The sequence below is a fragment of the Delphinapterus leucas genome, chromosome 14, assembly GCF_059928025.1.
Source record: "Delphinapterus leucas isolate spDelLeu-1000000601 "Yukka" chromosome 14, BTC_Dleu_Yukka2, whole genome shotgun sequence".
In the NCBI taxonomy this organism is placed as follows: domain Eukaryota; kingdom Metazoa; phylum Chordata; class Mammalia; order Artiodactyla; family Monodontidae; genus Delphinapterus; species Delphinapterus leucas.
This window is the reverse complement of record NC_143142.1, coordinates 27508489-27533985: the sequence shown is the minus strand read 5'-3', so window position 1 is coordinate 27533985 and position 25497 is coordinate 27508489. Positions and strand designations below refer to the sequence as shown.

Below are 25497 nucleotides of genomic sequence, written 5' to 3'. Positions count from 1 at the left end.
CACTGATGTGCCTCCAGAGCACAGCACAGGCACAGTGGAAATACAAAGAAAGAAGACATAACTCTAAATTCCTAGGAGCTCATGATCAAAGACAACAGACATTAAAAAAAGACTCAACACACAGACTGTGAAATGAGAGCATGGGATAAGGAACAGTTATAATTAGGGAAATGGTTTCAACCATCATGACAGTTGGATTAAGGTTAAATTATATACACTGTAACTAAAAACTTGATAATTTATTAATTTAATAAGTTTTAATGTTGAAAAACTCAGCAATTAAGCTTTAGCCCTCTAGTCAAAATTATCATATAAGAAATCTCCCAATATTTCAGAGGATTTTAATGAGGATGACAGAATAAAACATTATTTTTGAGTACTACTATAAACCCATAATTCTAAATATTTTCATAACAGTAGTAAAATAACATCTAGTTTCCCAATCTCTTCTACCTGTTTTCTTAGGATAAAGCTACATAGAACCTAATTTGTCAGTTGAGAAAAATTAGATTAATATAGCTAAATTCCACAACTTACAATAATGAGTCTTCTCTTCCAAAATAAAGACCCATAAGTGTAAAAACTATCTATTTACAAAGATGTCATTCTCTGAATCCAGACAACAACTGTAAAGACAATGAACTCCAAAATGAAACATACATTACATCAACAACTAAGTCTAAGGTTTATCACATAAAACAATTTGATTAAACTTTACTATTTTACTTTTTAGAAAGATAAACTATTATAAACAGTAAAATAAATGCTAAATTTCACTAACATGTCAGGTGGCATGTGGATCTCTGAATAAGGAAAATTAATGTACTATCAATAGGAGAAATGTCACAGAGACAACCTGTTCGTTAGAAATTCAGAAGTCTCACTTTGTCTCATCACAGCAGGTTATGAAAAACCTACCTATTCTTAAGGCAATTCTTCCTAAACCACCATTTTACCTGCCCTTAAAAATTTTAGTTTACTTTTAATCATTAGACATGTAAGAGATGAAACACGGTATTTTAAGTTACAAAGGCAACCCTGGGAGCAAGCACGGAGTGTTACAGAGGTTCAGTGTGAGGAGCCATCTACCCACAGCAGTACCTACCTTAAACAGGGCATATGCCGTCAGTGCATTTCCACTCTGGGAATTTTTCAGAATGTTTACTACGCTGTCAGGTAACCCAATAAGTTCTAGAAAAGGAACGACATTCACTCCTCTAAGAAAGAAACAGAAAGTAATTTATATATACATATAGATAAACTTTTAGGGATAAATATTTTCAAAAGATTATCTGAAAACATCAAAACCAAATTCTGTTTAAAAGTCAATCCTGCACCACCAAGCACTCTAATTTCACTCTAAAGGAACAACATGTGCATGAACACCAGCGTCCTGCTGTGTCTCACTGTTCACAGCTTCTGTTCATGGACATCCCTAATTAGCACACTGAGAAAAACAGAATCATTTATCAGAGAAAAATTAATAGCATTAAGTAACCTAGGAGAAATGATCAGAAATGATTCTAATCATTCTCCTGATCTTATAATCTTTAGTTCCTTAGAATGATCCAACTCAAAGTTTAAGACCTACGATTTTTTACCTCTAAAATTACATGTCAAACTATACTATTATCATAAAAACAAGTGATATTATAACACCACTTACTGTATTATGCAAAAAATAAATGATTCTATGGGTTTCATGAAAACTTCAATTATTCTAAAAAGATGCTTCTATTCTATTATCAGACTTAAAAGGCAGGTAAAGAAGCAATTACCATGAATTGCAACAAATTTTTGGAGGGAGGGAAAGAAGGCAGAAAAAGTCTCTAATCCAACTGGTAAGCCCTAATTTCTTTTTAGTTTCCCTGAGTGTCAAGTTTGCCACGCCGGAACACTCGTGCTCTCCCACTCTCTCCCTCACTGCCTGTAGTTTTGCAGACATTGTGAGCCTTCACCTCAAATCACAAGGTTCTTGTTCTGTGCTTCTCCTTCATAAACATAATATAATCATCACAGCCAGGAAACTTAACATGTAGGACAGTACATAGTTAATACAAAAGTACGTTATTTAATGTTAAAATTCCCTGAATTGGGGCTTCCCTGGTGGCGCAGTGGATGAGAGTCCACCTGCTGATGTAGGGGACACGGGTTCGTGCCCTGGTCCGGGAGGATCCCACGTGCCGTGGAGCGGCTGGGCCCGTAAGCCATGGCCGCTGAGCCTGCGTGTCTGGAGCCTGTGCTCCGCAACGGGAGAGGCCCGCGTACCGCAAAAAAAAAAAAAAAAAAAAAATTCCCTGAATTGTCCAGTGAGTCCCTTGTCACTATCTTGTCATGTCTTCCAGTTCTTCTCCAGAAGCGCTGCTCAGCACTTTTTGCTGAGGAGGAAGGCAGGACGTCTTTTTTGATGCTGAGATTTTTGAAGCTCCCAGGCCAGCTTTGTGGTAGAATAGCCTTTCATTTGGATTTGTCTGATTGTTTCCTCATGATTAAATTTGGGGTAAATGTTTTCAGACAGGAAAGCTGCAGAATTGATTCTATGTCCATCTCAGAGCATCACAACAGGAGCCACACACTCAGTCTGTCCTGTGAGTTTGACCTGGTGTTTGACTTGTGTGAGTTTGACTTGTGGTTAAGGTCGGGTCCACAGGTTGCTCCTCTGTACAAGCACTCTTTCTCTTTGTAATTAAGAAAGGAAACAGCCTGGATCCATTATTATTACAGTACTAGTAATCTCCTAGTTTATTTTTAATATTAAAAAATAATTTACTTAACTGGGGAAAAGTTGTCCCTCTCTGATTTCACTATAATACTAGGAGATCAGAGACTAATCTCAATAGATACGGATGATCATCACCAGGAATTACTGGCCATCTATACAAGAGGAAACCAGATAACTGAAGGAAACTTTAAAGAGTTAGATTTAAAAATCAACTACAAGTCCAATCCAGTTTCTTTTATCTCCACCCTCATTTCCTTTTCAAATCTCTTAAACAACAGAACCCCACTGAAGCAAGACTTAGTACTACAAAGATTTAGCGATTCTGTGGATCTAATCAAGTCACTAGGTACAATAACATCCTACCATAACATGCTAATCATCTCTTCTGGTACCCGTACAATTACCAAATTATTTCATTAATCATTTCTTAGTTCAGACTAAGCCCTGTATGTAAAATCTACATATTTAACGGCAATCATGCAGGGGGGAAAAAAAGACAACATGTGGCTAAATATAAGACCAAACTGAGTGATTTAAAAACACAAAAAACAACTGGGACCTCCCTGGTGGTCCAGTGGTAAAGAATCTGCCTTACAATGCAGGGGATGCGGGTTCGATCCCTGGTCAGGGAACTAGGACCCCACATGCCACGGGGCAACTAAGCCCATGTGCCACAACTACTGAGCTCATGCGCCTCAACGTGTAGCCCACATGCCACAAACTACAGAGCCCACACGCTCTGGAACCCGTGTGCCACAAACTACACAGCCCACGTGCCCTGGAACCCACGAGCCACACCCAAAGAGAAAACCCGCAGGCCACAAATAGAGAGAAGCCCACACACCACAACGAAGAGCACTCGCACCGCAATGAAAGATTCCGCATGCCTCAACAAAGATCCACGTGCTGCAACTAAGACCCAACACAGCCAAAAATAAATAAATAAATGAATAACAAATCTAAAAAAAAAAACTATCATAGGGCTTCCCTGGTGGCGCAGTGGTTGAGAGTCCACCTGCCAATGCAGGGGACACGGGTTCGTGCCCTGGTCCAGGAAGATCCCACATGCCGCGGAGCGGCTGAGCCTGCACGTCCAGAGCCTGTGCTCTGCAACGGGAGAGGCCACAACAGTGAGAGGCCCATGTACCACAAAAAAAAAAAAAAAACTATCACAAAAACAAACAATAATGACCAAGATATCTTGCACAAGTATCCTGTGTAAAATAAAGAAGCAACCACCTGGTCCCACTTTTTTCTAAACTATTGATTTGATGACTTAACTTTTAAAAAATAACTTTTATTTCCTTTGGAATTACTAAACATGAAGCATTAATGAGGGTCTGATCCAAATAGTAATATCCACTCTTGTCACAAAAGTTCCCTCAGCCTGACAGAAACCTGTGCTTCACAAACCACCAGCTTTATGGATGTTCCAAATGATGCAAAAGTATATCCACAGTCTGGATGAAGTGCAGTGAAAACCAGTCAGGACTGTGCCTCAAAATGGATCTGTAACTTTAGAAATTTGAGGCCCAAACACAAGGCATCTAAATGTAGAGACAAAATCATCCTCAAAGAGCTTCATTTGACCAAACAGAGAACTTCTTGTTAGAAGATAAAAGATCTCTGCAACTTTTCCAGAGAGAAGCAACAACAAAGCTTAGTTTAACATAAAATGTATGGACTTCCCTGGTGGTGCAGTGGTTAAGAATCCGCCTGCCAATGCAGGGTACACGGGTTCGAACCCTGGCCTGGGAAGATCCCACATGCTGCGGACCAACCAAAACTAAGCCCGTGAGCCACAACTACTGAGTCTGTGTTCTAGAGCCCACAAGCCACAACTACTGAGCTCACACGCCACAACTACTGAAGCCCGTGCGCCTAGAGCCCGTGCTCCACAACAAGAGAAGCCACCACAATGAGAAGCCCGCTCACCACAAGGAAGAGTAGCCCCGGCTCGCCGCAACTAGAGAAAGCCTGTGCGCAGCGACAAAGACCCAATGCCGCCAAAAATATAAATTAATTAAAAAATAAATAAAAAAATAAAATCTATGAGGATGCACAATTTAGATCTCCCTGAAATAAAATGTTTCAAAAGCCTGAGATCTTCATCACTGTGTTAACTAAATACAGAATGGCATTTTGCTCTGTGGTGCTGAGAGGCAGTAATGCTAGTTGTCCCTCAAGTTACAAACTATGTTTTCCCTTTTCTTTTAATAGTAAGTAGGGGGCTTCCCTGGTGGCGCAGTGGTTGAGAGTCCGCCTGCCGATGCAGGGGACACAGGTTCGTGCCCCGGTCCGGGAAGGTCCCACATGCTGCGGAGTGGCTGGGCCCGTGAGCCATGGCCGCTGAGCCTGCGCGTCCGGAGCCTGTGCTCCGCAACGGAGAGGCCACAACAGTGAGAGGCCCGCGTACCGCAAAAAAAAAAAAAAAAAAAAATAGTAAGTAGGCAACAAGCAAGTAACAGAGAACTTTTTTCAGCTAAAACCAAATAAAATAAACCCAGCCTCTAGTCAGTTGAATTGAAAACCTGTATTTAACACAATCAACTCCAACATCACAATAAAATCATCTCACAGTGAAAGATACGCTGCCATTCAAACATAAACTAATATTTTCGAAGTATCATTTCCCTTAGAACAAATCAACTTTCAATTTCTCAAGCATTAAGGACTTAACAAAACATTAGGGACTGTTCTGGAAAGCAACACATCCTACCTAATATAACTTAGCTATGTGATGCTGTAACAGAACTGGACCAGTGGTCACGGTGGGGCAGTAGAGCTGGGTCTGGGAACCAAATTTCCATGCTGACAAAGAGCCAAAGGCAGGCGGTGATGGATGAGGCATACGACTTTAAAGTGGACAGTCCCACCACATTTACACACAGGCATTCACAGAAAAAAGAGGGGGAAGGACAAAACCAAGAAAGGTGGACTTCACAGGGGACAGCAGAACATCACCACAACTGCATCAGTGCAGACACCACCGAAAGCGTCCTAAGTCTAATAATATTACTAGGTTATTTGAAGGTCTGTTTTTTTGGTTATAGAACTCTTTTACTGAAGGCAAGGAAAAGTAAAAGGAACAAAAGTACTCTTTTTAATAGTCCAAATAAGAATCTCATATTCAATTATTAAAAACTTAGATTTCTCCCCCTGAGGCCAGGAGGCTGAATGCTTATTAAAGGCAACCTAGCAAAGGCAAAGAAACATGGAAGAAACTCATCGTCATCCACAACACCGAATCAGAAAAATCCTAAATGGCTCAAAAAAGAAAATTCAATATGTAGAAAACTATTCATTAAATAGAAGAACTGAACGCCTATGAAAGTTTTATTCAAAATGGTACATGATTTTAGGCTCTGTTAAAAAACTAAGGGCAGTTCCGAAGATTTCTATAAATATTTTTATACATGTCCAGAAAATGTCATTAATAAACAAAAAGATAATTCCATAAAATGCACATATAAGAATCTCTGCAAAGAAAGGAATTCTTAAAGAAAATAATAATACATAATGAAGAAGGAAATAACTGAATAACAAGAACTAAATAGAAAGATATGAAAAGAAACAGAACAGCATCAATTATATAAGGTTAAAAAAAAATCCTTTTATTCAACAGAACTTTTGTAAAGAAACATTTCTAATCCCATGTTTCCCAAGAATAAGAATAGTCTCCATTCCATCATCTTTTAATTTAATAAATGATAAGCTTTTTCCAATGAGTGAGCTTTACATTAAAATATTTAATACCTTACTGTCAAACCATTAAATATAACCAAAAACTGAAAATCAGTGGACTTTGGGAAAGTATAAAATAATTCTAAACCCATTAGAGGAGTTTACAAAAACATCAAAGTGGTCTTCACTGTGCATCTCATTGCCTGCAGGATGGTGAGCATACTGTTCATAGGTCACACCCAGGCCACAGGAAGAAAAGCCACACAGCACTCGGGACAGGCACACGCTGGCACACTCAGTTCTGCTGGTGGCAGAAAGAAACTGGTAATCATTGATAATCTGTTTCTACGTGTACTCCTGCTCCTAAAACACTGTGAATGATACAACTCACTTTAAAAGAAAGGAACAGTAATTAACAAGAAAGGTACATTTAGAAATTCTATGTTTTATAATACCCAGAGGCTAGGACCACTAAATTAACTTTTAAAAAAACATTTACTTTATTGTAGTAAAAAATACCTAACACGAGATATACCCTCTTAACAAGATTTTAAGCGGACAACAAATCAACTTCTGATCAGAACAGAAGACCTTACCTTGACATTCATCAGATGTAACATTAAAGCATAAGTCTGCAATTTGTTCATTTTTGTGTCTACAACAGATACAAGCCAGGCTTTGCAAAATCTTACTAATTTCCAACCAAAACCATACACATGGCAAAATAAGTTATCTTTTCACGTTGATAAACACTGTAAGAAACATTTAAGTACAGAACTCACGCTGCTGCCAAATCTCTGGAAACTAATTTTATTCCTGTGCTATCCTATATGTTGATGGGACACAAGCATAGTGATTAAGGCTTGAAATCAGACTCCGAGTTATTTTGGGAAAAACTAAGTTATTTTGACTTATTCTTGCTTAATCTGTTTTCTCATTAATAAACTGGGAATAATTGCACTACCTGCTTCATACGGTTGCTGTGAGAATTAAATGAGATGATACAGTTATAAAAATTTTAGCATAATACCTGCTGTACACAGTAAGCGAATGTTAGCTACTGTTATTAAAATGTGGAAAACTGCTATGAAAAATAGTCATCCTCTATCAATTGAAGATATTAAAGCATTTAAAAAACTACTTAAAGGCTTTCATTAGTACAATTAAGAGTAACATTCTGATAAAACAGGGAAAGGTGCTCAATCAAGCAAAAACTTACTTTATGGCTGCATAATAAAACGTTCCAAACCAAACACCAGAAGTTATTAGATGCACTGGAATCAAAACTTTTCCATATTGTCTAAATGTTTTCTTAAATCGTTGATAAAGACTAATTGATCTGTCTTGTAAAGGATCAGGTTCTTCCTTTTTTTCAGAGGGAGTTCCTGGGGATGTAGCACTGGATGACAGAACCCTCTTGGATAAGGTATCCTGCTCCCACTGTTTATGAAGGATCCCTGGTTGGGGTGGGTGAGCAATGAATGGCTTCCTTTCCTTTGCAACACACTGGGCAGCAGGTAAGTGCAGCCATCGTTTCTGAGGGCCCTGTACCCAAACCACTCTGGATTCTGAGGTATACAAAAGTAATGGTCCCTTCATGTTTTGACAGTGTCCCCAAAGACCAGCTTTATCTGGTTCCATGCATGTCCTATGTGCCAGTCGGAATACAGTCTTTGGTACGTTCCATTGCATTTTGAAGAACGGAGATTGATGGATTCCAGCTTCTATAGAGACTAGATTAAAAAAAATTAGATTATACATAGATTTCCATTATAAACCAATCTACTTCAACATATATCATTAACTATTAAGAAGTAAAAGGATAGACATTGTTACCAAATCCACAGAAATTAATGTTAAGGTATATAGTTCTACCATACCAAATTTTAGAATTTCATTAAAACACATCATTTAAATATGATATAGTAAACCAGTCCAACAGACATCATGGACGGTAAGATTTCCGGGCTATTTTATTGCCACAAAAGGCATATTTGTAGGGCTTCTGTCATTCTACAAAGAAGCAGTGTAGTATAACAGAAAAATCATATCTGGAAGCTAAAGAGCTGGGCCCTAATGTTTTGGGGTCATAATTCTATGCAACTGTCTTTTAGATTTGAAGCCTAAACCCACTAGTAAAACAAGGATTACTTCATAGGTTTTTACAGGAATTATATGAAATTTATGATGAAAAGAAGTGCTTTTGTAAACTAACAAGCATCATATAAGTGTTAGTTATTAAAATATTAAGGTCTGATGAAGAGTTGACATCAATCTCATTTATTCTATAATGCTTTTAGACTAAATTATATAAAATTGTAAATTACATATATTATTAACTGGTGAGAACAGACTTTTCCAGAGAGCTACAACTTTGTTAAAAGACAGGATAGAGGGGCTTCCCTGGTGGCGCAGTGGTTGAGAGTCCGCCTGCCAATGCAGGGGACACAGGTTCGTGCCCCGGTCCGGGAAGATCCCACATGCCGTGGAGCGGCTAGGCCCGTGAGCCATGGCCGCTGAGCCTGCGCGTCCAGAGCCTGTGCTCTGCAATGGGAGAGGCCGCAACAGTGAGAGGCCCGCGTACCACAAAAAAAAAAAAAAAAAAAAAAAGACAGGATAGTATAATTTTAAAAAAACATGGACTTTGAAATAAGATGGGCCCAATTGAGTTAATAGTGGTATTATTTTGAGCAAATTACTTAGCATCTCTAGACACAAAGTTTCCCCACTGGTAAAATATAATTATTGTATGCATTATTATATATAGCAAATCAGTTCCCTTCCCTCAACATCAGGCAGTGCCGCCTAACCCCTAATCTTCACCCGCACCTTGCACCAGCTACCTCTCCAATTCTAATACATTGAGAATAGATGATCTTATTTTTTATAAACTGTGTACTTAATAAGAATCACAAGTTTTGAGTTAGCACCTCAGTAAATTAAGCACTCCAACAAATACAGATACCCCATCTTACATGAATGTTTGTTACCTGGGATACAAAGCTGTCATTTAAAAACAACTACTAACAAACTGTCTCTTTATAAAATTAATCCCAGACTCCTCCCTTCCTAATTAATAATTAACTTAGCTTCTATCAGGCTCGCACAGATGATCCAACAACACAAGGCAAATGGGCTGTGAAATGAAACTGCAAATCTTGCAAAACAAACAGGCTCCCAGGAAGCCTTTAAAGGTGATACTGGAGATGGCTGAATCAAAGCAAAGCCAGTGAAAAGTGACAGAAGACTCAGACCAGTTAATAACCAAAGAGAAAAGCTACAGGGTAATGACATGTGCTTCAAATAAAGAATGATTTAAACACTAAATGACTAAGGCCATTCAGAGAAATGATTAAGTCTGTAATTATTTTTACAAAACTGACTTATTTTTTTGTTGTGAGTCAGACAGTAAGTAAAGGATATCTTATTGTGCTCGCCTACCACCCCTATTTTACCTATAAATCCATGCCATGCCTACACCAAGGGGAAAAAACACCAACTGGTTATTTATTCTAAGAATTAGCTCAGTTGGAATTATAACCTAAAATCTGTCAAATATAAAAATTCATTTAGAAACTTTTACTATGAATTTTTTGGTCTCTATTTTAGATGAATTTATTTTGAGGCTTTTCTCCAGCACCATTCATTACTTTTGAATGATTCCTGTCCCTGGCGTTAGTACAGATGTTTTCTGAACTCAAAAGGCTTTCTTTTTCTCTTTTAAACTTATTTCCTTTACAGGGCAGTTTCCCAGGAGGTGAAGTTCCCAGAAGTCTAACTTTCAGATAACTGGATTATTATGTGTTTGTGTTAGTGAATAAAAAGAAAAAGGATTTTTTTAAAAAGGCTCTTTCCAAGCTTCCAGTTTGCATCCCTTCCCCTGGTTTCAACTATTCCCCTCCCATTTTAAAAAACATCTTTATTGATATAATTCACATACTATAGAAGTCCCTTATTCAAGGTATAAAATTCACTGATTTTTAGTATATTCACAGTTGTGCAACCATCGCCACAATCTAAATTTAGAACATTTTCATCACCCCCAAAAGAAACTCCAAATCTATTGCAGTCACTGCCCATTCCCTCACCCTCCCAGTCCCAGGCAACCACTAGTGTACTTTCTGTCTCTACACTTGTCTATTCTGGACACTTCGTACAAATGGAATCACACTATGTTATCTTTTGTTCCGAATCATGGGGAGCTGGGGATGTTGTGGGGGGAGTGGAGGTGGTTTGAAAATAGATTCCTGGACTCTCTTAGACCTAATAAATCAGAATGTCCTGCAGTCAAGTCACACCTGACAATATGAACTTAAGAACCATTTCCCTAAGCCCATCAAATGGCTTCAGTGCCAGATGCAGCATGGCAGCAAAAATATCATCCATCATCACCATCATCATCATAATGGTAAGGTGTTTTTGATTTTGAGCCCTTACTATGTGGTTGGTGCTTTACAAACATTTTACACGTATTAACTCGTTTTATTCTTGTAACAACCCTATGAAGGAGGGACTACTGTCATCACTTTACATTTGAGGACACTGAACCAACAGCTTGCCCAATGCCACTCAACTGCTGAGTGGAGGAGCTGGGATTCAAACCCAGTTTAATCCCAGGCCCATACATACTGGGTCACTAAGCTAACATGGCCACTTCTAGAAGGAAGAGACAGTGCCAATTTTCAGCAAACCAAGACATATAAGACACATGGTCAAAGCTCTCTAAGGAAACACAGGGCCCAAAAACTGGGTCAAATTTTACATTAAAAACTAAAATTAAATCAATTTAAATTTAAATGGGTGGGTGATAGCTAGACTCCCAAAGGTATCCAATCACAATACTGGTGACATACACATTAAGACTCATGCGATTTCAAGGAACAAACCTACTTCAGATGAGTGCAAATAAAAGTAGAGGGCAGGGGCTTCCCTGGTGGCGCAGTGGTTGAGAGTCCACCTGCCAATGCAGGGGACACGGGCTTGTGCCCCGGTCCAGGAAGATCCCACATCCGCAGAGCAGCTGGGCCCGTGAGCCATGGCCGCTGAGCCTGCACGTCCGGAGCCTGTGCTCTGCAACGGGAGAGGCCACAACAGTGAGAGGCCCGCGTACCGCAAAAAAAAAAAAAAAAAAAAAAGGAGAGGGCAGGCAGAGACTGAGTAGTATATTCAATATTCTGGAGTGAACAGGCTTCAGGAACATAAAATGACAAAGTAGAAATTTTCTTGTCTCACAGCTAGCACCTGTGTATAATGGCCTCAGCTCACTGGCAGCTTCCATTTCTTGATTTTACTAGTCTGCTCATATTTTCAATTAAAGATAAAAGTTTCTGGTTACTGGCCAATAACGGAGGCGCCATTCCTCTTAAGTCCTACCCAGATCAAGTCAGCTATATCTGGACAGGTGAATGAGTGGGCCTGAAGAAATTGTGAACCAACAGGCACCTAAAATATTTCTGATACACATGGAGAATCTGGAGAACTTAATCTTGAATTTCTTCCAGTGAAATACAGTAATTCCAGTAATAAATATTTAAATCATGAGACTTAGCTTATTTCCTACAGAACGGTGACACGTTATTTTCCTGCTCCAGCAGCATGAAACCTTCATGTCTAGAGATGAGGGCACTGTTCTGAATTGCTTAGAATAATTTCTAAGTAAAGCCTGGTTCTTTTAATGACCTACTTAATTTTAGTAAGCAAGCTATAGCGTCTAACTTAAAATGGAAAGCTTGGGATCTGAGAGGTCAGACTGCCTGGGTTCAAATCCTGAAAACCTTATTTATAAACTATGTAACCTTTGGACAAGTTTATCAGCCTCCCTATGCCTTGGTTTCCAATTTGTAAAATGGAGTTAATAATAGAACCTACTTCATAGGGTTGTTGTAAGGATAAAATGAATGAATACATGTAAAAGGTTTAGAAAATACCTAGCATGCAGCAAGTGCTCAGGAAATGTTACAAGTTATTATTATAAGTAAGCAAAATAGCCTATTGCTCTTATTTGCAGTGGTAAAGCCGGAGGATCAGTGCTTGAGGCAAAAGGAGATTCTATAGGATAAACAGTTGCTTAGGATAGGTCTGGCCCAAAATTTAAAATTTATATGAAACTGTAACTAATCAATTCCCTAATACCTAACCTTTCAGAGACAGGGCTCAGGATCAGGCATGAGGAAGCAGTAACACACATGTCTGAAAGTCAGGAGCCTCTCATGTAGTCCTGAGGCAGAGCAAAGTAGAGTGAAGACACAGTGGTCAAGAGTAAAGGCATAGGGGCTTCCCTGGTGGCACAGTGGTTAAGAACCTGCCTGCCAATGCAGGGGACATGGGTTCAAGCCCTGGTCCAGGAAGATCCCACGTGCCGCGGAGCAACTAAGCCCGTGCACCACAACTACTGAGCCTGCGCTCTACAGCCTGCGAGTCACAGCTACTGAGCCTGCATGCCGTAACTACTGAAGCCCATGCACCTAGAGCCCGTGCTCTGCAACAAGAGAAGCCACCACAATGAAAAGCCCACGCACCGCAACAAAGAGTAGCCCCTACTCTCCGCAACTAGAGAGAGCCCGCATGCAGCAACAAAGACCCAACACAGCCAAAAATAAATAAATTTTTTTAAAAAAGAGGAAGCATAAGGAAGCAGTGGGAACCATGAGGGAGAGGGAGAGGGATGGGGAAAGGGAGGCGGGAGCTGAGTTAAAGGAATGAAGGGGAGGGTAGATGGACTGGAAACAAATGCCAGTGAGAAAGCACAAATATTAGAGTGCTGTTGGGATTCTAGGGCCACTATATCCTGAAATTGCAGTTCCATAAGGCCAAATGAGTTAGTTTATGAGACTCCTTTCCTCCCTCTATATCCTTACCATACCCATACTGCTCAAGGTTATACGAGCATGTTTCTGTTTCTGTTCCTCACACCTGGAAGCCTAAAACATTCAAGCAGCACTGGAAATACAATAGCTGCAAAAATTAACTAATTTATACTCTGTTCTTACATAATTTATACTCTGTTCTTACATAAGAAATAAAAAAACAATGACTAAAAAGTTAGAGTTAAAGCAACAAATTTCAATAGCAGAACCTGGTTGTCTATTATGTGAATTCAAAGTAACTCTTTTGTCAAACAAATTCTTATTTGGAAGTCCAACAAAGGAAATAACTAGAAGCAAAGTTGCTCAGATTAAAGCAGGAGTGAGAGGAATGGAGCCTCTGGTTTGCCCCCACCTCCTCCAGCTCACAGGGCACAGCCACAGAAGCCCTAACAGTGAAAATAAAATCTCTGTGAATGCTGGTCCTACTTTGCCTAATTGCCAGTTTCCCACCAGTCACAACATAGGCACTTATTCCTACTGAAGCTCCTGAGCTCCACAGGCTAGATAAGAAACTCCAATGAAAATTGAACAGATATTGGAATTTTCTTGGGGCCTGCCCACTAGCAGGACAACACAAGCTTCGCGACACCCCAGACCCCATACCCAACCGTGTCAGGAACCAGTCCCATCCACCAGCTATCTGACACTAGCTCTGAGACCCCTGGGCCCTGCAACCAGACTCCAGGACCTGGCTCTGTCTGCCAATAGGCTGACACTAACCCCAGGACCTACCTTCACCCACTAGTGGGTGAGCAGCAGCCCCAGAGTCTCCTGGACCCTGACTCCACTCACCAGTGAGCCAGCCCTAGCCCCAGGGCCCCCCTGGGTTCTGCAGTCAGCCACCTTGTGACCTGGTCCTGCCAACCAGTGGCCAGCAGCCTCCACACAAGGCAGGGCCTGGCAACCAACCAGACCAGGGGCCAACCAAGCCTACCAGACTGCCCACATAGCCCACTACAACAGGAGGACCCATGCAGCCCTCATAGGGGGAAGCCCTAGGAAGCTAGGGTGATGAAAGGGAAGTGCACTGCTGGGACACATAGGATGACTCCTACAAAAGGCCACTTCTCCAAGGTCAGGAATGTAACTAACTTATCAGTTATGTTACAACAAAAACAGCAACTTAGGCAAAATGAGGCAAGAGAGGAACACATTCCAAATGAAGGAACAAGATAAAACCCCAGAAGAAGAACTAAAAGTGGAGACAGGTAATCTACTTGATAAAGAGTTAGGGCAGTTATCATAAAGATGATCAAATAACTCAGGAGAAGAATGGATGCACAGAGAGATACGTTAGAAGCTTTAAAAAAGAATTAGAAAATATAAAGAACAACCAAACAGAAATGAAGAATACAATAACTGAAATGAAAAATACACTAGAAGGAATCAACAGTATACTTAGTGATACAGAGGCATAGATCAGAGAGCTGGAAGACAGAGTAGTGGAAATCACTGCTCTGAACAGGAAATAGAAAAAACAATGAAAAGAAATGAGAACAGTTTAAGAGACCTCTAGGACAACATCAAGTGGACTAATATTCACATTATTGGGGTCCCAAAAGGATAAGACAGAGAGAAAGGGGATGAGAACATACCTAAGGAGGTAAAAGACCTGTACTTGAACACTGATGAAAGAAACTGAAGATGACACAAACAAATGGAAAGATATACCATGTTCATAGATTGGAAAAATATTGTTAAAATGACCATACTACCCAAGGCGATCTTCAGATTCAATGCAATCTCTATCAAAATACCAAGGGCATTTTTCACAGAAATAGAAAAAATAATTTCAATATTTGTATGGAAACACAAAAGACTCCCAAATAGCCAAAACAATCTTGAGAAAGAACAGAGCTGGAGGAATCAGTCCCTGACTTCAGACTACAATAATCAATCAGTATGGTACTGGCACAAAAAGAGACACATAGATCAGTGGAACAAAATAGAGAGCCCAGAAATAAACCCCTGCACTTACGGTCAATTAATCTACAACAAAGAAGGCAAGAATATACAATGGAAAAAAGAGTCTCTTTAGTAAGTGGTGCTGGAAAACTGGACAGCTACATGTAAAAAAATTAGAACATTCTCTAACACCATATACAAAAATAAACTCAAAATGCATTAAATACCCAAATGTAAGACCAGATAGTATAAAACTCTTAGAGGAAAACACAGACAGAACACTCTTTGACATAAATTGCAGCATTATTTTTTGGCCCCATCTCCTAAAGCACAGGAAATAAAAGCAAAATAAACAAATGGGACCTAATTAAACTTAAAAGCTTTTGCACAGCAAAGGAAACCATAGGTAAAATGAACAAGACAACCTCCTGAATGGGAGAAGATATTTGCAAATGATGTTACCGATAAGGAGTTATATCCAACACATATAAATAGCTCATAAAACTCAATATCAAACAACAAAAACTACCACAACCCAATTACAAAATGGGCACAAGACCTGAACAGACATTTTTCCAAAGACATACAGATGGCCAACAGGCACATGAAAAGATGCTCAACACTGTTAATCATCAGAGAAATGCACAAAGGTTGGCGAGCATATGGAGAAAAGGGAACCCTTGTACACTGCTGATGGGAATGTAAATTGGTGCAGCCAATGTGGAAAACAGTATAGGAGGTTTCTCAAAAAAACTAAAATTGAACTACCATATGACCCAGCAATTCCACTCCTAAATATATATCTGAAAAAAATGAAAACATGAAAAATATTGAAAAAATTCAAAAAGATACATGCACCCCAACATTCACTGCAGCATTATTTACAATTGCTAAGATATGGAAGCAACCTAAATGTCTATCAACAGATGAATGGATAAAGAAGATGTGGTATATATAAATGGAATACTACTCAGCCATAAAAAAACACAAAATTTTTTCATATGCAACAACATGGATGGACTTGCAGGATATCAGGTTAAGTGAAATAAGTCACAGAAAGACAAATACTGTATGGTATCACTTATATGTGGAAACTAAAAAGAACAAACTAGTGAATATGACAAAAAAGAAACACTCACAGAGAACAAACTAGTGGTTACTAGTTGGGAGAGGGAAGGGAGGAGGGGAAAAATAGGGGTAGAGGATTAAGAGGTACAAACTACAATGGATAAAATAAACTACAAGGATATCCTGTACAACACAGGGAATATAGCAAATATTTTATAACAACTATAAATGGAATGTAACCTTAAAAATTGTGAATCACTATGTTGTACACCTAAAACTTACACACTACATCTATACCTCAATTTAAAAAAAAAAAAGAAGGAAATCTTCCCATTTGCAACAACATGGATAAACCTTGAGGGCTTTATGTTAAACAAAGTAAGTCAGAAAGGAAAAGAAAAATATTGTATGATCTCACTTATATGTGGAATCTTAAAAACAACAACAACAAAGACCCAAACTCAAATTTGTACATACAGAGAATGGAGTGGTGGTTGCTGGGGAGGGCAGGGGGGGTGAGGGAAGAAGGCCTGGTGAAATGGATGAAGGTGTTCAAAAGGTACAAGCTTCCAGTTATAAAATACGTAAGTAGTCATGAGGATGCAACGCACAGCATGGTGACTATAATTAATATTGCATTGTATATTTGAAAGTTACTAGGAAAGTAGATCTTAAAAGTTCTTATCACAAGAAAAAAATTCTGTAACTATGTGAGATGATGGATATTAACTAGACTGTGGTGATCATTTTGCAATATATACAAATATCTGAATCATTATGTTATACAGCTGAAACTAACACAATGTTACATGTCAATTATATCTCAATTGAAAAAAAGATGTTCATGCTCATCAGCATGTCTCTAGAGAATTGCAAATTAAAACAAGATACCACTACACATCTATCAGAATGACTAATATCCAAAACACTGACAACAAATGCTGCGGAGGTTGTGGAACAACAGCAACGGTCATTCATTGCTGGTGGGAATGCAAAATGGTACAGTCACTTTGGAAGACAGTTTGGCAGTTTCGTATAAGCTAAACGTAGGCTTACAATGAGTCAGCAATAGCACTCCTAGGTACTTAACCAAAACGAGCTGAAAATTTACATCCACACAAAAACCTGCACACAAATGTTTACAGCAGCTTAATTCATAATTGCCAAAAACTGGACATAACCAAGAAGTCCTTGAATAGATGAGTGGATAAACAAACTGATATACTGTATGATTCCAACATGCTGGAAGAGGTGTGACATTCTGGAAGAGGTGAAACTATAGAGATCAGTGGTAAAAAGATCAGTGGTTTCCAGGGTGGGGGAGGGAAGGGATGAATAGAAGGAGCACAGGACATTTTTAGGGCAGTGAAACATTCTGTATGATACTGTAATGGTGGATAAATGTCATTATGCAATTGCTAAAACCCACAAAAATAAATATACAACACAAAGAGTGAGCCCTAATGTGAACTATGAACTTTAGTTAATAATGTATTGATATTGTTCATCAATTCTAAAAAACGTACCACACTAATACAAGATGTCAATAATAGGGGAAACAGTGTGTGGGTGGGTGGGGTGGATAAGGGGGGAATTCTCTGTACTATCTCTGCGCCATGTTTCTATAAACCTAAACTTCGCTAAAATAGTCCATTCATTAATTTCTTTAAAGACAGTACACTGTGGCCTTACCCAATACAACTGATACATAGTATAACTTTAACTTGAAGTACAGGTATGAGAACAGGATAAACGTAGAACTCATCAGGTTGAAACATAATAAAAAGGATAAATGAAGGAAAGAATTGCCTCTACTTATACAAAGTCCTCAATTACCATCAAACAGGAGGAAATTCAAATTTTCTCCTTTCAACAGATTAATATTCTAATTTATTCATTTTGATCTCTCTCTTAATTACACCTTGACTGCTGTTTCAAATCAAATTGAGTTTGCTGTTTAGAAAAAGTAACAGGATGCAAAGTTATTTGCAGCACTTTCTGGGCTGTTACTTTCCTGCTCCGTAAGGCACTGGATGGCTTCAACTTAATTTCTATTATATAATCCATCTTCTTCAATCTATTCTGCTTTTAAGCTTTCTATTACCAAAATTGAGCCACTAAAGCTGTGGCAATGATGAAGCCATTGTTAAATTTCTAATCTTCAGAAAAGGTTAAATTATGCCCCCTAGTGAATTCCCAAGGAATTTCATTAATGACTCATTGATTTCCCCAGCTTGTAAAGAAAATCAAATTTTCCAAAATTACTACACAAATATCTTAATTTACACAAAATGTTTCTCTTTTTTTTTTTCTCTTTTCAGAGGCTCTAAGTTCAACAAGCCAAGTCAGGGTGATTTGTTATGGTAACACTGGTCCAGAATCCACGTGGTTCCAGACTTCCACCCACTTCCTTTTGGGCTGTGGCAGGTGTTATCCCATTGCAATGGGAAGAATGCAAGCTTTACAGTCAGAAAGACTAGTTCCGACCCTTTCTGGAATTACTTTACTTAGCTCTTTTCCTCATTCCTAAAATGGGGTTAAATACACTTTTATCATGTTGTATTTATATGATTAAATGAGATAAAGTATAGTATCTAGCACTTAATATGCTGGATCAATAATTAATTCTAGCTTTCTTTCTTCGTCGTCTCATCTACTGACCTGGTCAAACCAAGCTCATAGTCTTCCTTCATCTAAACTTCTGCCATTATTCCATTTGTTTGACCCATGCAAAATCCCAGCCTCTCTAGCAATACACTCCACTGGTCATACCTTTGTCACTGAAATAATCTGTTACTGACCCACAACTGAAGTCCTCAAACTATACTATCCCACTCTCTTCAGCCTCTTCTTCTTCCAGCTTCCACTCCTTTACTCTCTCTGGACTCTAGTTCCAGGACCTTGTCCCACTCTACCCTCCTTCTCCTTCAAATCCAACAGCTCCTCCTGGTTTCACTCTGAAGTCTTTATCCAGCCTGGATTCTACAGTGCATTACTTGAATCACTACTTTGTCCTTCTGCAACACCAGACCACAAAATCTAATCCAGAGCCAGTCCAACCATCTGTTTTTCCCACAACTACATCCCACAATCATAGCTGAGCACTAACAAAAGCCACATAACTGAGTAAATTAGTACCAGCATACATTGATGGTACATCATTCTATCTCAGAAAGGCTCTGAATGCTGTGACAACTGATGATGGTTTCTGATCAGATGAGCTTCCTCCACCATTCCTCACTTTTCCCAATCTCTTCAAGCCTCATACTTCACTTTCAGATGGTAAAATATAAAGTATACATCAGATCATGTCTCTCCTCTGTTTAAAGCTCCCCAATTTCTCCCAAGGTAAGTCCTTACAACTGCCTACAATGCCTTACACCAGCAGTCCCCAACCCTTTTGGCACCAGGGACCAGTTTCGTGGAAGACAATTTTTCCACGGACTGGGGGCGGGGCATCGGGGGTGGGAATAGGTGCAGGTGGTAATGCAAGCGATGGGGAGCGGCAGATGAAGCTTTGCACCGCTGCTCACCTCCTGCTGTGTGGCCCAGTTCCTAACAGGCCATGGACCGGTAATGGTCCGAGGCCAGGGAGTTGGGGACCCCTGCCTTACACAACCTTCTACCTTTCCCTCACTGAATACATCACCTACTCTCAGCCTGTGCCTTGCTCACTCTGCTCCAGCCACACTAGCCCCCCTACAGCTCTTCGAACATGCTAAAAAGGCCCCTGCTTTAAGAACTCTGCATTAACTGTTCCCTCTGCTTGGAAGAGTCTTTCTCCAGATACCTGCATGACTAACTCCTTCACTTCCTACAAGTCTTTGTTCAAATGGTACCCGCTCCATGGGGTCACTGCTCCCAATCCTTTCTCTTCCAGCCCTGTCATCCCAATATTGCTTACCTTGTTCTATTTGTTTCTTTTTCCATAGCACTTATTGTCTAACACCCTACATGATTCACTTATTTATTACTGTTTTAGGATAATTATTATTCACTTATTATTATCATTTAAGTCCATTTAAGGACTGACAAGGACAGAATTTTTTTTCCCGTTTTATTCACTGCTGCATCTCAGGTGCCGACAACAAAGGTTGGCTGACACATAGGAGGCACCTAATATTTGTTAAATGAATAATTAGATAAAGCTATCCCCCACTTCCCCTTAAAAATGAACCAAAATTATTAGGGGATGAATTTTCTCAACTTCAGCCTTCTCCCTTCCAGTTACCTGCATCCAAACCCATCTCAGGGTCAGTTAACTGCCTCCTCAGAAAATGAACTATCCCTCCATTCAAAGCCCATTCCTCCATCTGTGTTCTAGATCTAAACTCTTCCTGTGTCTTCCAAGAATTCTGCTCAACCAAGTTTTCCTTGTATTTTTCTACTGCTATTCTTTTTCCTGTACTCCAACTGCCCTCTCCTCTGGCTTCTTTCCTTCAGCATATACATATGCAATTAAGAAAATATGTCTCTCTATAGTATCTGCCCAATTTCCAAATACCTTCACTTCATTTAAGGATCCCCAGTTTAGTGGCAGCAAAGTCACTGTAATTTCTGACCCACAGAGAAGAGCAATCATAGAGCTCTTCATGGATGCTGGGGTTCCCCTCACAAATTTAATTCTCCCAGTCATGGTGAAAAGTTTCTCTTCTGGACTCCCCCAGAGTGGGTGAGCTGCTCTTACGTGTTAAATCCACTCTACCATTCCAGTGTCCCTAAGCCTTTGGACCCCTTCCTCTTTAGTGTACCAAGGCAGGCCTGGCATTTCAACTTCATTTAGCGTGGGTCACCTTTTGGTCCATGCTTCAGCCAACCAATCAAACTGCTGAGAGCCCTTTCTAACCCCTCAAGCTATAAAAGTGAATCAAGAATCTCTGCTTAGTGGGCCTATATCAGTAAATTTAGCCTGGCCCAACTTTATGTTCCTTCCACCATTATCCCACATCCTTAATATCCATTCGTAAACATATCCCCCAGATTTCCATGTGTATAAACAAATAAACATTCCTGCCATTTTTTAAGAGTATGGCACACCCCTTCAGGTCACACTTTGTAGCTGACCCTTGAGGGCTTGTTAGGGTGGGAATCCTTAAGATTCTGTTCCTCTAGAACCACTCTCAGTACCAAAATCTGAATCAGACAGGGTTCCCCAGAGATACAGAACCAACAGGAAAAAACATATACATATATCTATATCTACCTATTGGGAATCTATTATTAGTTTATTTAAATAGATATATTTATTTTAAGGAACTGGCTCACACAATTGTGAGGGCTACACATCTGAAATGTGTAGAGTGGATTTGCAGGCTGGAAACTCATACAAGAATTGACGCCACATGCAGTGGTTGAGAATCCGCCTGCCAGTGCAGGGGACATGGATTCCATCCCCGGTCCGGGAAGATCCCACATGCCGCAGAGCAACTAAGCCCGTGCGCCACAACTACTGAGCCTGTGCTCTAGAGCCCACGAGCCACAACTACTGAGCCTGCATGCTACAACTACTGAAGCCCGTGCGCCTAGAGCCCATGCTCCACAAGAGAAGCCACCACAGTAAGAAGCCGCGCACCACAACAAAGAGTAACCCCAGCTCGCCGCAACTAGAGAAAGCCCGCGTGCAGCAATGAACACCCAACACAGCGAAAAATAAATAAATTAAATAAATAAATTTTAAAAAGAAAAGAATTGATGCCACAGCCTTGGGATTTTTTTCTTCTTGAGGCACCTCAGTTTGAAATTTAGGCTTTCAATTGATTGAATGAGGCCCACCCGTATTATGGAGGGTAATCCCCTTAAAGTCAATTGATTACAGATGTTGACACATTTTCAAAATACCATCACAGTATCACTTAATAGGTACTATAGCCATGTCTAGTTAACATATAAAACTAATCATCACAAATATAAACTTACAGATTTCTCAAGCAAATCTTTACTTTCTATTACAGGAAAAACCTTTTAAACAATAATATCTTATGTGTTCAAAAAAGGCAATAAAATTTCAGTAGGGACACTTCGGCTGAGTGGACTGAAGGAATGAACAGTTCTTCCAAAACTATTTGGAGAAACACAGCTTCTACAACCACCTCTCTTTCCTACCTCCAAGAACACTATCATTCCTAGGAAGCTATAACATCGTATCTACATTTTAAAAACAATTTTTATGTTTCAAAAATGTGATCTTCAACTCCACAACAGAAATGACACCTTAAAATTACCCACCTCTGAGTGCTCTCACTTTAAGGGATGGTATCTATTGAAACTGTTGCTTGTCTTTAGTCTGACCAGAAAACTTACAAATTACTACTTCATTTTCTCTCACTGACAAAAGTATAACATCTTATGGAAAAACCCAAACGAACTTTTTGGCCAACCCAATACAAACCAGGAGAAATCCAAACCAGTCTGGGTGAATAATGGACCAAATAATCAAAACAGCACATAAAGAAATCTTATAAATAGGCTGAAATAAATCCTGTATGTCCTTTCAAAAAAAATGGGATTTTTAAAAACCTTTCTAGGCTATTCATTCATCCATTACCACCCCACTATGTGCCAGGCACTGTTCAAGGCACCTGGGTTAAACCACTGAACAAAATGATGATCCCTGTCTTGCTAGAGTTCATATGCTAGCAAGACAACATCCTTATCCAGCTATTTTCTCTCTGAACATAATAACCCAAGCATTAAGAAGTATCAAAACATTTTCTGAAAATCTACTGTGTTTCAGTCAACTTCCAGTTCTGAGTCTGGCCTTAAACTGGCACTGTTTCATCATTAGCATAGAGTCTGATTTCTGGAGTCAGGCTGCCTGGATCCAAAACCTAGCCCACCACTGCTTCCCAGTTGCATAACGTTGGACAAGTTACTTACCCCTCACCTATAAAACAAAAATAATCATAACAACTATCCCACTGAAAATGTAAGAGTTAAATGACTTCAAATGTATAAAGCACTTACTCTGGCACACAGAAGGTACTAAACTATCAGCTATTATTATTTTAATTCAACTTCCAGAAAACCATTTATTACTCAGGCAATGGTGGGAAAAATAACACCAATGGTAACTTTTAAAATATTCTTATCTAGCCCATTTACTCTCTCCATCACTACTACCTTCAAGAGTTCTTCCTCTATTCTTGAAACCAGTGGGTAATCATTAAATCCATTTCACCTGTACCCTGCCTTACACCCTTTTCCAATCACCTTTCCCCACACTCCCCCCACCTCAGACAGCCCTACTTCTTTATTCTTTATCCCATAAATACCCAGAGCCCTTCGCTTTAGGATAGATGGACTAGTTTTCCTGTCTCCTCACTTGCTTGCCTTGTGAATAAACCCTCTCTTTGCTGCGAACCTGAGCATCTCAGTGTTTGGCTTGCTGGGAGTTGGGCAAAACGAACCTGGTTCAGAAATATTCTCAACTGAATCTACTTGACTTCTAGTTAACTTTAATAAAAACTACAAAATGTTATCTCTATATATCTCATTCACAACATCAATTCACGGTAGAGTTTGTATAAACATATAGTTAGGAGACTTTTAATCTAATGAGAAAATTTCTTAAAAAGTCAAAATTAGATTCCTTTTCCATAAAATTACAACAGCAACTATCATAAGAAACTTTAGCCTTGGAACCAGCATATATGGATATGTAATTAGCCAGTTCTAAACGCATGAATACGCAATAACACATTCAATCTCTAGGACAACCTTTGCAGTTGTCAATAATAATGAACTCAGGTGGAGAGCAAAACAACCTACTATAAAAATAAACAACAAAGAGAAAAGTAAAAATATGCCATGTGGAAAAATATATTTTCCCAATACGCTGTGAAAAGTAACAAGTACTACTAAATCACACTGAGGAAGAGATATTTCGTCATAGTGATTTTCTACACATCAGCTGTGGCAGGCCACTAATTTATGTTTAGAGAAATAAATAAGAATACATTTAGCTGAATTTTTAGGTTTGATGCTTAAACTTTCTTGGAAGGATCACTGGCTATTTTGTATGCATAAAGAGTATTTACAGACACATACTCAAGTAATCTTACTTGTGTTATGAGGGCGGTAAGTATCAAAGGTGCATGCATCACTATGGTAAAAAAAAAAAAAAATCAACCTCGAAAAAATAATAATGAACTGAAGTTAATTCTCAACTTAGCTCACTGCATATAATAAAAAGAAATACAAGTACAGTCATCTGAAATGGATGGCTCATCCTCATTCATTAAAAACAGACTTCATTCTTGGTCCAAAGTTTATAAGTGGTCAACAACCTCAGAAAGGTTAGTGCCCACAATTTAGAATTTTGACTCGACTGTAAAGTATATGCTGCGAATGTTGCTTTCCCCCAGGCGAAGTCTAGTGGCTAATATAACTGCGTCTACTGCCAAGTATGCAGGCTAGTGAACCTATTTCCAAAGCTGCTTTTAAACGGATCAATTTTGGTGAAGAATAATGGAAAACGTATTTCTGATCCCGTTTTACACCCTTCAGGTGGGAGGTGCTGAGGCACAAAGCATCAACAATTTTAGGTCCACAGGCACAATTTTGACCCTAGTCTGGGGTGGCAAGCAGGTACCTGCGACTCTCCAGTAGAAACTGAAGGGAAAGGACGAACAAAGCGTGTTGACTCCCCAACCATCCCATACCAAAATCCAGAAAACACAAATACTACCAGGAAGGCGTTTCTCCTAAACAGGTGGGGGCTGCCCCTTCCTTCAGAGTCTGACAGATGAGAACGGCCCTCTCGAGAGAACTCTGGCTGAACCTCCCGAATGCGGCGGTAGGGAGCGACCCGCGGTCCCCGGGGAGAAGTAGGGCGCCGCGCGTTTCCGAATCAAGTCCGAGCGCGGGGGCTCTCAGGCCCCTCCCGGCCGGCGTCCAAGGAAGGGCAGAGCAAAGGGTGAAGGAGGCAGAGCGGAGGCTAGAAAACCGACCCACAGACAGGGTTTGCAGGACACCGGCGCACAGCGAAGGGCGGGGTGACCTCTGTCCGCCCCGGGGGCGCTCACCGCCGCGTACCACGTTGAGGAGGCCCCGCCGACTGCCCGGCCCCGCCCCCAGAGGCCTCGACCCAGGATACCTCAGGACCTGAGGCCGCCGCCGCCGCCGCTCCCCGCCGTGCGGCCGCTTGGAGCCCCCGCCGTGCCCCTCCGCAGAGCCACCAGCCGAGCGTGGGTCAGGGCGCCGAAAGCCGCGTGCTCAGGCGACCCGGCCTCCGGCCCACCCGCCCGCCCGCCC

The 25497-nt window shown here is 40.0% G+C and overlaps 1 protein-coding gene across 15 annotated transcripts in view; it reads right to left on the bottom strand.

The window, feature by feature from the left end:
• MIMS1 (mitochondrial inner membrane structural 1) overlaps positions 1 to 25497 on the bottom strand; it is a 39377-nt gene that overhangs the window by 13293 nt on the left and 587 nt on the right. For 5 of the 15 annotated variants that reach the window (XM_089894870.1, XM_089894871.1, XM_089894872.1 and 2 more), the window contains exons 1-2: positions 7626 to 19160; positions 1106 to 1217 (exon numbers count right to left, since the gene is read on the bottom strand). In XM_089894870.1, the coding sequence (XP_089750996.1) occupies positions 1106 to 1217; positions 7626 to 8167 (654 nt within the window). In that variant the 5' untranslated portion in view covers positions 8168 to 19160. The other 10 variants (XM_089894875.1, XM_022551384.3, XM_089894876.1 and 7 more) reach the window with 5 other exon arrangements.